General features: G+C 49.9%; 1 protein-coding gene across 1 annotated transcript in view; it reads right to left on the bottom strand.

Moving 5' to 3' along the window:
* The window catches only part of NT5DC3 (5'-nucleotidase domain containing 3), a 58,538-nt gene that overhangs the window by 18,862 nt on the left and 23,938 nt on the right, over positions 1 to 15,738 (bottom strand). The window contains exons 3-6 of the mRNA XM_032346574.1: positions 7,742 to 7,816; positions 7,028 to 7,083; positions 1,276 to 1,366; positions 7 to 144 (exon numbers count right to left, since the gene is read on the bottom strand). Of these exons, the coding sequence (XP_032202465.1) occupies positions 7 to 144; positions 1,276 to 1,366; positions 7,028 to 7,083; positions 7,742 to 7,816 (360 nt within the window). The remainder of the gene's footprint in view (positions 1 to 6; positions 145 to 1,275; positions 1,367 to 7,027; positions 7,084 to 7,741; positions 7,817 to 15,738) is intronic.

Raw genomic sequence — 15,738 nt, 5'->3', positions numbered from 1 at the left:
TCTCACCTTTACGTCTTTGTACAGATGCACAGGCTCATAGTCAATGTTGTTCTTGAGGAAGTATTCGTTCACACAGGACAGGAGGGACATCTCTGGCAGGGAGAAGATGTCCATGAACTGCTTCATGGTGTTTCCATGAGAACTCTGCAGGCAGGGTGGACAGAGTCAGAAACGGAGGCCAACACCACAGCAGAACCAGACGGGACATTTCCCCGGGGGGGTTCTGGTCATCAACATCTGGATCCCGCACCCCAAGGACAGTTCTAATAATAGCAAAGTAGAAGCGTTCACCTTATTTCTCATCATTCCCCACAGAGCTGACATCGTACTCTTAAGCATAACCGGGAAATCCAAGGCAATGCTCTGATTTTCCCCCCCAAAAATCTAATCACTCTCACATTCCTGTTCTCACATTCTCACTTCCAGCTCACACTCTCTTGTCAAACCCAGAGGGAAGCCGTCAAATAGACTACTGCCCATGGAATGGCACAGAAAACCATGTAGCTCTCCTGAACGTGAGTGCCCCCACACAGCCATGTGTGAGCCTGCGAAAGAGCCTTTCTCTGAATGTCTGCAGTTAGTAACCCCAAGTTTACCAGACTGGGCAGCTTCTGTTGCATTTTGACAGTGTAAATAAGAGTGCTCCTAATAAGATGTGCAAAAATTCAGAAAGCAAAGAGAACCACAAAAGTCAGAGAAACAGAAACTTCCCTTCAAGGCCAGGGTGACCTGCTGTCCTCAATCTCAGGAAGGCAACTACAGCTGCCCTGACTTCATCTATAAAGTGGGGACATCCCTTGGGGTAGGGGGCTGTAGACAGGGGCCGGTGCAAGGAAGGTATTAAGAATCATCATCAGGGGCGCCTGGGTGGCTCAGTGGGTTAAGCCGCTGCCTTCGGCTCAGGTCATGATCTCAGGGTCCTGGGATCGAGTCCCGCATCGGGCTCCCTGCTCAGCAGAGAGCCTGCTTCCCTCTCTCTCTGCCTGCCTCTCTGCCTACTTGTGATCTCTCTCTGTCAAATAAATAAATAAAATCTTTAAAAAAAAAAAAAAAAAAAAAAAGAATCATCATCAGGTAGGAAGGAAAGAGCTAAGAAAGGGGAATCATGAGGGGCCTAGGAGAGATGCCACCATACCAGCCTCTCAAATCCTGGGCCCAAAGTCCTGAAACAGTCCCAAAGTCCCTTGTCAGTTCCACAGAGGCGCTCAGAGAGATTCTAAGTTTACCAGGCCGTGTCTGCTGACAGACTGCTTTAAATAAATAATCTCTCATTACCTTTCCATAAAAGTCGCTCATCTGTTCCAGAGGCACGTGGGACCCCTCGTACATTTCAATGACTTCTTCATCGGGAACAACACTGAGGCCTCTGGAAAAATCACAGGCGGTGCAGTTAGACTCAACTAGCAAGAGCAGTGACTTTCAGACCTCGGGCAACTGCTGGGATTTTTCAGCCCAGGTGCAAGATGTAACTGTCACGAGGAGGCGAGATGTGCCACAGGTAATGGCTACAAGTAACAGGCAAGAAGGTGCTGCTGCCACTACCACCACCAGGATTCCGTGGGTAACAAAAGCAGGAAAAATAACACCTACTAGGGATGCCAGGTGTGAACTCCACACAGTCATTCACTTACTTCTCAGCAATCCTAGGGGGGAAGCACTAACATCTTCCCATTTCCCAGCAGAGGCAACTGAGGCCCAGAAAGGTCACATATCTTACAAAGGTCACTAAAGTGGTGGGACAGGACCAGACCCCAGGCTTTCTGGCTCTAGGGGCCCAGGCTCTTCAACCACTGATGTCACACTGCCCATCTCAACAAAGTACATGGCCTCCCTTTGCTTTGGGGGTAGGGTTTGCTTTGGGGTGGGTCGGGTCTATGTTTCCATTTTTGTTTTAATACATCAGGGAGAGAAAAGCTAGCTTTATCTCGATCATCCTTCTACCAGCTGACACTCTGACCTAAGAAGGTCAGTGCAAAGGTGGGAAAAACCACTCATGAGGCTCGGGTGGACTAAACCCCAAGACACAGGCAGGAAGCCTGGGAGCCACCTCCGGGAGGGATGATCCCAAAGGCTATGTGACAGTCCAGGCCAGTTTCTTCACCTATTAAAAAGCCAGGGTAACATCTGCCCTCTGCCTGTGTCCGGAAGCTGCGGGAGAATCTGCAAATGAATCCAGCTCCTCCAGGAAGGGAAAGATAAATTTTGGAGGAAGAGCGACCCTGCCGCCGGTGCCGTGAGCAGGTGCCCCTTGCTGGGGACTGAAAGCTCTCACGTCTCCTCACCTGGCACTGCCCACTCCAGAGCGTCACGGAGAAAAACGTCTGTTCCCAGCTGCTTCTCTAGGGAAGGTGCTTGAGAAACAAGACATCCGTGGCAAGGAGGTCACAGAAGGAATGACGGAAAGTCCACCCAGCACCACAGACAGTGGGGGAACGAATGACGCGCTGCGAGCCTAATGCGAACAGGCTGCTTATCTTATAAAATCACCAGGACAGCATTAAAATACATACAAAATGTAATTTATACTTGATATGTAAGTAGAATGAAAATATAATTTCAGCCTCCTTCTGTTCTCCGCCCGTCTATAACTTTCAAAAATACCCCCGGGGATTCATGAGTATTTTGCCTCTCCCCCCATCTTCATTAACTTGCTACAACTTCCAGCCTTTGAAAACAAAGGAGGCCTTGTACTTCCTGAACATTCTGGGCAGTGACCTGGGGGCAGAGCTCCTGCTCAGGTGTGCACCCGCCTAAGTCTCTAACACCTAGAAGGAAACTATAAAAAGTAGAAGAACTCTGCTGGGTGAGTCATTTTCCTGCCCCCACACGAGGCCCTGCCCTAACCCAGGTTCACAGTCTCCCAGGCTGCCCCGGTCACGACTGAATGTCAACTCAAAAGCAGCGGTGAGGTGAGAGGTGAGAGGAGTCCGCTCCGGCAAGTGGGAACCCGCAGGAGGTGTGCCCACGGGTGCAGCAGCCCACGGGACCGGGCCCCAGGCTCTGGGCCACGGCCAGCCGCACCCGGATGCAGCCTCAACCAGTGCGAGGATCAAAACGCAAAGTACTTTACGTGGCCCCATGTGGCTGTAAGAAATACAAACATTAGGAGCACAGATCTGAAGAGTCTGCCTGGGGTTCAAATCCCAGCTTTCGTCATTGGTAAGAATAGTACCTGGACAAGCAATGGAACCTCTTTGGGTCTCAGCGTCATTTTTAAAATGGGGAACGAAAATTGTACCTGCCTCCAGGCATAACCGAGACTGGATGAGGAGTATACAGCTGGCGCTAGCAAAGCCTTGCCGGTGTGCCTGCGAGGAGAACAAGCGTGGGCTTCCCCTAGATCCCCAGTCAGAACTTAAATCGTGGGTACAAAATGGGGCTGTGGACACAGCCAGTCTGCCTCCCCCTCTGCCCTGTGCCATTGGCTCCACAGCCCCCAACACAAAATCCAACCTGACAGAGGAGCTGGGGACCCACCTGACGGCAGGTGTCAGACGGGCAAGGCTGAGGAGGGGGCATTGCCCTGCCAAGAGCTCATCCGTACCGCTTTTCAGGGGAAGGCAGAGGCGGTGACATTCGGCGTGCCTCTCCTGCTCCAGGCATACCCTGGTCTACACGACAAGCCACCCCTGGGCCCATCAGAGCATCAGGCCAATTTTACAGGGGAGCAAACCAAGGGTTCAGGATGGTCAAGAAGCTGCTTGCACGGGAGCAGTGAGGCCAGGGCCCAGGCTGAGGAAGTGGGACTCCAGAGCCCACGTGCGCACTCACGCTGCCCCAGCCCGCCTCAGCCCGCCACACCCCTCAGCGCTGTGACCACAGTGACCTTCCCAGGACCTGAACACGAAGATTCCTTTTCCTTCCAGTGCCTCAGCTGGCTTCTCCCACCTAGCCCTGTCCATACTCCCTAACACGATGGAAAACTTACCTACAGAAGAAACAAGACAATTAGGAGCCATAGGACTGTGTGGTCTGAGAAGAGAAGGAACAGACCACGTTGGGCCGAGAAGAGGGTGAGGCCTCAGCACCAGCCAGCCCTGAAGGAAGGATGGGGGAGATCTAAAGCAGCAGCAAGGAAGGAAGAGTGCGCCCTGGCGGAACGGCAGCAGGAGCAGATGGCAACCGGGAAAGGAGAGCTCAGAGGAGAGGAACAGATGTGCTGTGTGCAACTGCCTCACACACGCTGAGATTGGCTGTAACTGCTGGGAAGAGACCGTCCCCTGCTCCTGTTGACCTCGGGCCAAGGGTGTTGCCAGGGGTCTCCGGCGGAGGGGCATGCCTGGAGCAAACCCAGAGGAAGAGAGTCAACAGATGGAAAGAGTTCTGGCAACATCAATTTGGCCCCTGGAACCAGACATGCCTGTAATGGGCACTGTCCCTTGGGCCGCACCACAGGTGAGCCACTGTTGTATTTCTGGTTAACCCAGTCTGAGTCGGGGGTTTCCATTCCTGTAACCAAGACTCTTAACTGATCCAGGAAGTGAAAGGCTGTGTGTAGAAGAAAAGTAGGGTATGGGTTTAGAGAAGGTTGGTGGGAAACCCAAGAGGTTTGGGCTCCATTCTCTAGGCAGTGGGAGCCATCCAGGATCGCAGGAGAGAGGGTCTGTTGAGGGCAATGCTTTAGATGCATCAGTCCAGCAACAATGTCCAGGATAGGTCGCACTGCAGGAAACTGCAAGGGCCCTAGAGAAAAGGATTAAGTATCTGAGCCAGGGAGCTGATGGCAGGAACAGAGATGAGGAAAAGATTCAAGACACCTGTGAAGGATTTCATTAACCTAATCTGTACAAAACCATGCTGCATGTAGGCTAAGGGCAGAACCAGACCACCTGGGTCGGAATTCTACTTCTGTGTGGCCTTGGCCAAGTTACTTAACATCTCTGGGCCTAATACCAGCACCTACTTCATAAGGTTATTTCAAGCATCAAATAAGTGAACACAAATAAAACACTTATGACAGTGTCTATGCTGTAGCAAGACTTCATATCTGCTCGTTGCTATTTATTATTACAAATATTATTATTTTCATCAACACCACCTCTTTTCCTTCCTGAAACACCATTAAAATGATAGTAAAAGGATAAACTACTCAGGGATGCTGGGGGGCTCAGTCAGTTAAGCACCTGACTCTTAATTTCAGCTCAGGTCATGATCTCAGGGTCGTGAGACTGAGACCTTCATTGGGCTCCATGCTGGGTATGGAGCCTGCATAGGATTCTCTCTCTCTCTCTCCCTCTGGGCCCCCACCCAGCTTGCACACACAAGCTCTCTCTTAAATTTAAAAAAAAAAAAGAAAAAAAGAATAAACTCCTCAAACAGTGAAAGGATATGAGAGCAAGGAATCAGCAGACAGGACCTTTCAACACCTTTGTGGAAGACAAGTAGCAGATGAAAAGGGGGCTTCTGGCTTAGCAAACTAAGAACAGGGGCCTGCAAGGGACACCAATGTGAAGAACTGATTAGCCGCCACAGCCCCCCAGAAAGGCTCAGCTCTGAGAGGCACCGGGCAGCTCTGGGGGATGTGCTCCAGCAGAATGAGGGAGCAGAGCCAGAGAGAGGAAGAGACGGGCATCGGGGAGTGGAGAAAGAGGCAAACCCAAGCCCCAGGACAAGCCATCAGGGAAGGTCAGAGCAGAAGGAGTAGCCAATTAAACACAAAAGTAACTGACAGTGGGGGCGCGTGGGTGGCTCAGTGGGTTAAAGCCTCTGCCTTTGGCTCAGGTCATGATCCCAGGGTCCTGGGATCGAGCCCCGCATTAGGCTCTCTGCTCCGTAGGGAGCCTGCTTCCCTTCCTCTCTCTCTCTCTCTGCCTGCCTCTCTGCCTACTTGTGATCTCTGTCTGTCAAATAAATAAAATCTTTAAAAAAAAAAAAAAAGTAACTGACAGTGTATCTAAGACATTTGAATTGTTGGAAATAAATACATGGATGATACCGGTGATGGAACATTTAGAAAAAACTCGGGACACCTCTACAGAAAACAAATCTGAGAACAAGCAAGCACGGTACAAGGAGGAGGGCGGTCACTGGACATGACACGGGTCAGAAGGAACGAGACCTGCGGAGTCATGACGCGAACGACGCCCGAGGACGGAGGAACCAGCCGACACTCACGGACAAGCACGAGCCCGCAGAAGTGGGACGTGCGCGCACACCCAGTCCTGCCCCGTAGCAGAGACAACATCCAGAATTAATAAATTAGGAAAGACAAGTATGAACACAGTATTTAGAAATAGGAAGAATGATGTGAAGAAAAAACTGAAGAGTGTAAGGGCTTGGGTGGGGAGGGGGGACAGAGGGCTACTGTGGTCTGCCACGACGCTCTCAGCAGTATCCAAGTATCGGGAACAGTGTGCGTGTTTAAGTCGGACAGAAAAACATTAATTTTAATGAAGAGTTTGTGAAAGGAGAAGCTAAGACAGGCACACCTCTTTTTAAGGTACAATAACCACACTCCTAAATCCCCCCCAAATTCAAGAATTAGAAAAGGTAAAATCCTTCATTTTCAAAGTGACAAAGATTCTGAACTGAGCTAAGTGCTTCTACTAATTCTAATACATGGGGCGGGGGAGGGGGGTCCTTAATATCCAAACTACTCAACTGCCATGGTGGGAGCAAGAACCCACTGCCTCACCCCAGCCTCCCGCCCCACCCAAAACCTCAGCTCTGGGACCCTCACTCAACTGGCAGATGGGCACCTCTAAAGAGCCTATGTTCCCCCAGAACCCCCTCCAGAGCGCCCCCTAATGGTTTAAACATCATCATTGCCTTGGTCACTGTGGACTGCAGTCACTGGTTTATTCATGTGGCTTCCAACTTACACTCGAAGCTCCCTGGGGCATCCTTGTAAGCCAAACCCCTCAGATCTGGCATAATGGGCCCCAGTAAATGTTCTTGAATGAATGAGAGAATAAATCACAAATACACACACTACAACCCTCTTCATCACCAGGCCGTCAGTGGGTCTTAAAACCCAAAGCCACTTGGTTATTGTGAGTCAATTAAATTTACCTCCTCTTTCGCCTACCTGTAGACGGTTCCCAACTGGATGTAATGGAAAGCATCAATCTTCATCAACACTGCCTTCAAAAACATAAACACACACGCAGGTGAATAACGGATGGCAAGCCGCATATTTAATGAGAATTTCAGGGGGCCTCATAAATCCTAGCAACACCAGCTGGACGTAGCAAAGAGGCACAGTGTACGTGTTGGACAGGTCTGCTTGTTGATTAAAGCACTGTGGGGGCGCCAGGGGGCTGGGTCAGCGAAGCGTCGGCCTTTGGCTCAGTTCATAATCCCAGGGGTCCTGGGATGGAGCCCCCTACCTCAGGCTTCCTGCTCAGTGGAGAGTCTGCTTCTCTCTCTCCCCCATGCTCATGCGCAAGCACATGAGTGCACTCTCTCTAATAATTAAAATCTTTAAAAAAAAAAAAAAAGCACTGTGCAGTCTGTTAAGGAAACGACTGATCTGCAAAAACAACAGGACAACGGGCTGCTCCTCAGAACACCAAAAACGGCTTCTAAAAATAAGGAGTATCTTCCAAGTAGCTAAATGCATTCATTTTTTTTCTAATACAGTCATTTGCAAAAGGCTTTATCCAAAGATGTTTTTTAGTAATTCAGTTCTGCGGCCCCAAGGAATAGAATTTAAAATCAATTTCTGTGTTCAGCAAAGCGCCGAGAGTACGTTATTCCCAAACTCCATTAAAATGTAGAAAAACACGATGATGAAACCTACCCGCTGCACATCATAATGAAGTCCACGAATTGCAAAATTTGGGTCATACTCATACTTCCTGATTTCCACCGGATACTAAGAAAAAAGAAAGGAATTATTTTTAGCTAAAAACGAACTAAGTTCAAGATAGCGTCCAGAATGGGTCCCTGAACAAAAGCTGAGGTGGCGGACACACTCTGGCGGGAAGATGGGGTGAGGACAGACCGCAGCTTGGCCGTGTGCTTCTGGCCCAAGTACAGAGCTCTTGGTCACGGAGCCTTCCCTCCACCCCACTCCGGTTCATCTACCCAAGCACAGGGAAGGCCTCACCCCTGGCCCCAGCTTTTCTCATCTTAATTGCCCCCACCCACCCCTTCCCTCTGCCCCTGGACCCCTATTTTCCCCAGAAACACATCTGCATCCACCTCCTCCGACTGTATTTAAGGCAGCGATGAAGAGGAACTGGAACGTCCCCTCTCCTAGAAGCACAGTTTCCCCAACACGTCACCAACCATCCATTCAGCTCACATTTGAGCAGCTCGGTGTATCAGCCCCTGCATGGCCCCACCACCAGGTTTCATGAAGACCAAGCTGAAAACTTTTCAGAGGGGGGCCCCCTCCATACAGCTTTCTTTGCTTTTCTCATCTGGACAGTCGGCTGCAGCTCACCCACCAAGGGCTGGAAGGACTCCCCATTGTTAGGTTCAGCCTCAAGAGCCACCTCTCTCAGCATGTGGCAGCCTGTTACTGTTCCAACACTCAGACTCAGAACGTGTCACTCGTTCTGAGTTCCAGTTATCAAACCATTCCTCAAACTATGCAAAAACCCCAGCTCTGTTCTTATCTACTAGGCTAGGCATTCAAGTCCTTCTCTCTCTCCCAATCTCAAAATTAGAACACTGGTTCCCCTGCCAGTAGTACCGAGGTACAGAGCACGCTGTGTGCTGCTACTGCACACAGGCTCTCCCATTCCCATTTTACAGACAGGACACCAGAGGCACAGACAGACACAGGGTGGCCGGGCCACACCGCTGGGATGCGGTGAGGCACAGAATCAGATCTGGGCCTCTTCCCCTGCTCTCCCCTCTCCCCTCTGCCCCTGGACAGACCTGTAGGACAGAAGAGTACTCCTGAGTCTAGAGAGGCTGTGGCACCAGGATCTTCCTTCCAATCACAGCGTAAACCACTTAAGTAAAAATCTAGACAGCTGGGGGTGCCTCAGTCGGTTAAGCATCCAACTTTCGCTTTCAGCTCAAGTTGTGATCTCGAGGTTGTGAGATCGAGCCCCATGTCCAGCTCTGTGCTGGGTGTAGAGCCTGCTTAAGATTCTCTCCCTCGCCCTCTGCCCCTCCCCCACTTAAAAAAAAAAAGCCTTAACAGCTACCAAGAGGCGCAGAACCTCTTTGCCCAAGAGTACTAACTTTTCATGGCCAGGGTCACGTTTGCGTGGGAACACTTCCCGCGCCCACCAGGCTGAACGGCACGCACAAGTGTTCAAGCTGCACAGAATGCTGACTCAAATGTCACAGCTGAGCTCATTTATCTAACACCTGCCATGCATGCCAAGAAATCACCAAATGCTATTTCCACTCGGAGGCGTTTCCAAGAATCATGAACACCGTGTACAGTTCTGCATTTTCACGGACAGACTTCACACTCGCATCCCCAGAACCCTGCACAGGGCACCATGGTCATGCCTCCCAAAGGGAGGCCATGGGTCCGCACCCCTCTGGAGTCTCCTCCCAAACCTGGGAGTGCTGAGGGACGGGTAGGACACGGGGGAGAAGTTTAAATGCTCCCGACAGGGGTGGTTTTAAGGAGTCCTGGGCCACACCGTTCTGCACTTTCTGCAACGCTCTCCCATGTACTCCTCACCGCACCAGCATGGCGGGGGTGCGGCACCTCGTGGCCTTGGACTGTTGAGTCATCTGAGAAGTAGAGTCAAGGAACCTGCCCAGGCTCACAAAGACTGACCATGTTCGGGCCAGTGCTTGACTGCAGGCCCGTGTCACACCCAAGTCCACCCCAACCTGCAATCCACTCTGACAGAACAAACCCTGAGTCTCCATTCTGGACACTCCTCGCTCCCGAGAGGGCGGGACCTGCCACCTCAGAGGGCCCAGTGAGTTTGCTCTGTGGATTTGTGGTGATGAGCGCAGGGCAGCCACTGCGGCTGAGAGACGGTGTGTGAGTTCGAGACAGAGCAGTCTGAACACCGACTACTAGAAGTCTGGCGGCTCTTTCTGGACCTGTCTGGACGCCCCCTGCAGGGCACAGACAGCACAGTGAGACAACCACGTACCGACCACAGGCCCCAGAGCTGGGTGGTCTTGGGAAACCACTCCTGACAGACACACGGTGTTTTCCCAGGGAACCAGCGACATGGCAGACAATGTGGAGAACGGACAGAGGCAGCTGGAAGGGCCCCATGGACACTGTCGTCACAACGAACAGGCTCCAGGGATGCGGGATGAGGCATCGCATCCCAGTCCTACCATGTGCTAGCTGGGTGACCTCGGTAAGGTCACTTGCTGAGGGACAGTTTTCTCGTTCCCAAAGTAAGGATGCCAAGAGTCTTACCGTGGGTGGAAGCAGAGAAGCTAAGTCAAAGGATGCATATAGGGGAGCACCTGGCTGGCTCGGCCGGTACAGCCTGAGACCTCTAGTCTTGGGGTTGTTAAGTTCAAGCTGCACGTTGGGTTGTAGCCATTACTTAAAAGTAAAATCTTTGGGGTGCCTGAGTGGCTCAGTGGGTTAAAGCCTCTGCCTTCAGCTCAGGTCATGGTCCCAGGGTCCTGGGATCAAGCCCTGCATCAGGCTCTCTGATCAGCAGGAAGCCTGCTTCCTCCTCTCTCTCTCTGCCTGCCTCTCTGCCTACTTGTGCTCTCTGTCAAATAAAAATAAATAAATAAAATCTTTCCAAAAAAAAAAAAAAAGGTGAAATCTTCAAAAAATTTTAAAAATTTATAAAAATAATATAATGCAGGCAGGCAGTGGGGCTGTCTCTAGCCCGTAGCAAGGGCGCAATGCCATGGAGCTGCTTTGCTGGACACGGAACTGGGGGCCTGGGCTTCTAGATCCATGGTGCTAGCCTCTACTACTCCCCCAGAGGACTTCAGGCCAGTCTCTTAACCCCTCCAAGCCCCGTCCTTCCTATGGAAAATGAAATGGTTGGACTGGGGCGATTTCTATGTTCCACTCCTGCCTCTAAATTGTGTTTTTCCATACAGCTGATCAAGTCCTCATGGTAGGCCCCTTTCCAACACAGAAAGACAGACAGACAGACACACACACACACACACACACACACAGGCACACATACACACATACACACGCACGGCATCCGTCTCTAGGAATAACCGTCAAGGGCGACATCCCGTCGAGGAAGCCAGAGCTCCTCCCACCAGCCAGGAGGTTACACTTTCTCCAGTGGCCTACGGCTAGATTTTCTGGACTTGTCAGAGTGGAGAAACCTTCCACCAGCCTCAAAAAGAGGGCTCACTCAATGTAACATGAAGATTACCGGTGTCTCTAAAAGCAGAACAAAGAGTATGAAAAGATAAAAAAAGAACTGCCTAGGGATTTTTATTAAAATTCTTCTTATTGAGGCCCAGTCTAGTTTCCCTCAGTACCTGGATTTGTTCTTATGCCAAGCACACTCTGAGCCGGCTAGTGTGTGGCAACGAAGGGAGAGCGAAGTGCTAGAGTAACGTCCCTCACAGCTCCAGGCAGAGCTCACAGTGGAACACCGCGGAGAACCCAGGAGAAGCTAGGGGCTCCCAGTGTGGGGGTCATTCCTACAGCTCTGCGGCTGGCCCGAGTGCCCCCTTTCTGGCGAGTGACAGAGCTCTCGAGACAGCTAGTAACCTCTACGTCACAACACTGCCCATGAGTTCCTGAGGTCCAGATGCTTAGAAATCCTTGATTTTCAGAGTTCTAAGGTTGTTATTTTAAGTAGCCTAAATTATAAGTCTTACTAGACGCAGGGCAGAAGGGCACAAAAACAAAGTTCTCTAAAATCTTCCCAAAATGTGAAGCGAGGGCAGAACAACTTGCCTCCAAGTGGTGATTGCACACCAAGCACAACATTCTCACTCAACTGTGTCCTTTGTGTCAGGGCCTGGGAGTATGGCAGCAAACAGGACGGACAGTCCCCGCCCCTAAGAAATTTATACTCCTCCACAAGGAGGCTGACCATAAACACCCAGCATAAGGCCTCCTGGTGAGAAGGACTACAGAGCAAATGCAATGCAAGGGCTCAGAGATCTGGAGGGGGAAAAAAAAAAAAAGATGAGCCAGGCCTCAGATAGCCTGGGGCCAGGAAGGATGTTCCAAAGCCAAGGAAATGCAGGTGCAGAGGCCTAGGGCAGGAGGGTCCAGCAGCTCAAGGAGCAGCGAGAACACTGGTGTCGCCACAGCCAAGTGAGGGCAGGGTGGGTAGAGAGGGAGAAACAGGGGCCTGGGCACACTGGAAGGCCTTCTCTGTCATTCCAACCACACCAGGAGGGCTCAAGCAGGTTTTGGCTCCAGGAGCCACATAGCTGGAAGGTGATGGTGGCATGGACCAGAACGGTGGCAGTAGGGAAGAGGGGGACAGAGTTAGGACAAACGAATGAGTGAGAAGAAAGTTCACAGCTGCACAGGGACCTCCTCCCAAAGAGCAGAACATGGAAAGGGGAAGAGTAACTTCATGCGGCAGAGATCCTAAACACAGACCTCAACCACGTGCTAGAGGCCAATGTCACTGGTGATAAGTCATGCAGACAACATGTACCCTTGACATGAACATGGTGACAGTGGCCCCCAGAACCCCATCTAATCACAGGAAAAATGTCAGACATATCCTAAGAGAAGGCATCCTCATAAAATGCCTGACTAGTACTCCTCACAAGTGTCAAGGTCATCACAACCCAGGGAATTGTGAGAAACTCTCAAAGCAAGCCTAAGGAGATGTGACAGCTAAATTTAACTGGGGAGTCCGGGATGGGACCCTGGAACAGGAACACAACATCAGGGAAAAACCAAGGGAATCTAGAATCCCGGAAGGACTTTAGTTAATAAAGATGGATCCATACGGTCCTTTTGTTGTGATAAATGGGCCACAGTAACGTAACCTGGGAACAAGAGGAGGAACCAGGCTTGGGATACAGGTACACGAATTCTCCCCATTAACTTCACAACTTGTCTATAAACCTAAAACTCTCTGAAAATTAACAGTTTATTTTAACAAAGAAGAGAGAGTGAGAACCCATAGGGTTTGCTGCAAACAGAAGAATGGCAGGGGTCACGGCTGACACTGGCTCTGGATTTAGAAAACATGTCAATGCCAGAGAATGATGAGGGCATGTGGATCTAGGGGGCGAAATCCAGAACACCCTTTCTATCCCTTGGTGGACCCATGAAAGGGAAATGTAGATACAATCATTACCCTATATTGTTCTATTCCTAAAAACTTGTTTTTCTTAAGAAAAGAAAGAAAGAGAGGGAGGGAGGAGGGAAGGAAAAAAGGAAAGGAAGGGGTGCCTGCGTGGCTCAGCGGGTTAAAGTCTCTGCCTTCGGCTCAGGTCATGATCTCAGGGTCCTGGGATTGAGTCCTGCATTGGGCTCTCTGCTCAGCAGGGAGCCTGCTTCCCTCTCTCTCTCTGCCTGCCTCTCTGCCTACTTATGATCTCTATCAAATAAATAAATAAAATCTTTTTAAAAAAAGAAAGAAAGAAAAGGAAAGGAAAAGAAAAGAAGAAAAACAATCTAATTAAGAAGGGGCTCGAACTTTTACGTTTGCTTTTTGGGAAGCTGCAAAATTGCAAAGTTACTGTTCTATTACTGCATCTCAAAAGCAGATGTCTTCCCATCTCCACAAGTACATTTAGACTTTGGCAGGAAAAATGGCACCAAATTAAATGCCTCTTGGAAGAATTATTTTGTTTCATCAGACCAAGAGAAAAATCTGCATAAGCATAATTGACTCTATTAATATGCCTGATATAATTAGTGTTATGACTGATCTCTTTTATCAAAGCAACAAACAGACATAATGGGACTGAAATTTCAGTGATCTTAAATCCAGAAGCTTTTCTAATCATAATGATTGCACCTTCTTTCCCCACCTATGTCATCTCTCTTTTCCCCCAAATTTCATACATTTTTTATCTTCATAAATTTCTTACCTTCATGAATATTCTATTTTCATATGAACAAAAGGGTATAAATGAAAGGTGTTATTAATCCCACAAGGGACAACAAGGAATAAAGGAGAGAGCATTTATGCCTTGGAAACAGATTTAAGTTCAAATCCTGGTTCTACCTCCTACTGATCTCGTGGGCTTTGAACTACCAGCTCATTTCTATTAGCCTCAGTGTCCTCACCTGTAAAACAGAGACTATTTGTAGGGTTATCACGGAGAAACAATGTTAGTCACAGCTAACATTTAGTGAGTGTTTCCTCCCTGCCAGGCACTTTATGTATATTAACTCATTTAATTATGACAATGACACTGTAAGCAAAGTACAGTCATTGTGCCCATTTCATGGCAGAGGAAACAGAGGCTCAGAGAAATGAGGTCAGTTTCTCAAGATACCCTGAGCAGTCAGTGATGAAAAGTCAGGATTTGAACACCAGCAGTCAAGCTCTAGAACCTGTGTGCTCAGCACCTGGCAGGAAATCCACAGACGGCGCTGTTAATAAAATGACCTTCATTTTATAAGTGATATCAAAGTCACAGCAAATGCCACAGATGACGGAGGACTAGACTGCCAGCACCAGTGCAACACCTCTTCGGTTCCATCTCCTGGCGGGGTGGTAGTGGAGAAATGCTTCGGGCTGGCAGACAGGGCACAAGAGTGGGACCGCCTCGTCCTTATTCTGCTGTCACTCCCGCAGTGAAGGGAGGTGTCTGCCTGTTCGACAGGAGAGAAGAGTCTCTCGAACAAACAGAGAGGTGCAGCTGGATGCCCAGTGACTACATGGGTCTGCATGTGGGAAAGTGGCCATAACTAAAGAAAGCTGGCTGCTGGCTTAGAGACAGAAGGGAAGGTTATTTTCGGCAAATGCCATTTCTGCATTTTGCATGAGGAGAAACTGAGCTGCTTATTAAATCCATTGATAACCCAAAGCTGAGGGGATCATTTGATACACTGCATCCAATGGTGAGGATCCAAAACTAATGGAAACTTTGGAAGTATTAATAAAGGTATGGTATGCCAAACCAGGGAGGTGATGATCACCCTCTATTCCACACCAGTCAGGCCTCACCTGCAGTAGCATCTTCAGTTCAGGGCCTCACATATGAGAGGGATAAACCAGAGCACACACACAAAAAGGGTAAATAAGATGATAAAAGACCAGAAAGGAGGCCAAATGAGAATGGTTGAAAAACTACAAATGATCAGCCTGGGAGAAGAAACATCTTGGACGGCATAAAGGCTGGACTACATGACACACAGCCCAGTAGTGTAAAACATTACTCTAGTGGATACAACGTTAGTTCTCTCAGACCCACCAGTCTGCCCGCCCCAACACAACTTTGCAGACAAACTCCTTCCAGACTCTGCTGAACTACTGCCTTTGTCATTGCTTCCCAGTTCCCTCGGGCAGGGAAAGCTGCTCCAAATAGCCTCTCCACAGCCCTAGCTCTTCCTGCAGATACGGGGAGAGGCCTCCAGCAGGTGGCCACATAATTCCTCTGCTTCCACGGCTGACTCCACTGGGGTTCCTGTGGGGACGACTCTGTTGGGACCTGTGTGCTCATCCTCACGCTCCCTGCTTCTGTGACAGGACCTGGCACCCAGCAGGGGGCTTAGGAAAGGCTGAAGTAATGCACGAAGGGAGAAATGAAAAGAGAAGAGATGGGTGGCGAAAGTTGCAGGAGGACAGCACGGTTCCCCTCCAATCAGGAGCGTGCCCCTGCAGTAAACGCACTCTGTCTGAGACAGACTACTGAGCTGTACTTCTCGGGGTCCTGTGGGGTTCTAAAAGGGCACTAATCCAGGTGGCCCCTGAGGATGTCTCATCCTGGCTC

This window comes from Mustela erminea, chromosome 6, assembly GCF_009829155.1.
Source record: "Mustela erminea isolate mMusErm1 chromosome 6, mMusErm1.Pri, whole genome shotgun sequence".
Classification (NCBI taxonomy): Eukaryota; Metazoa; Chordata; class Mammalia; order Carnivora; family Mustelidae; genus Mustela; species Mustela erminea.
The sequence above is the reverse complement of the archived record's forward strand: the minus strand, read 5'-3'. Positions and strand labels throughout refer to the sequence as shown.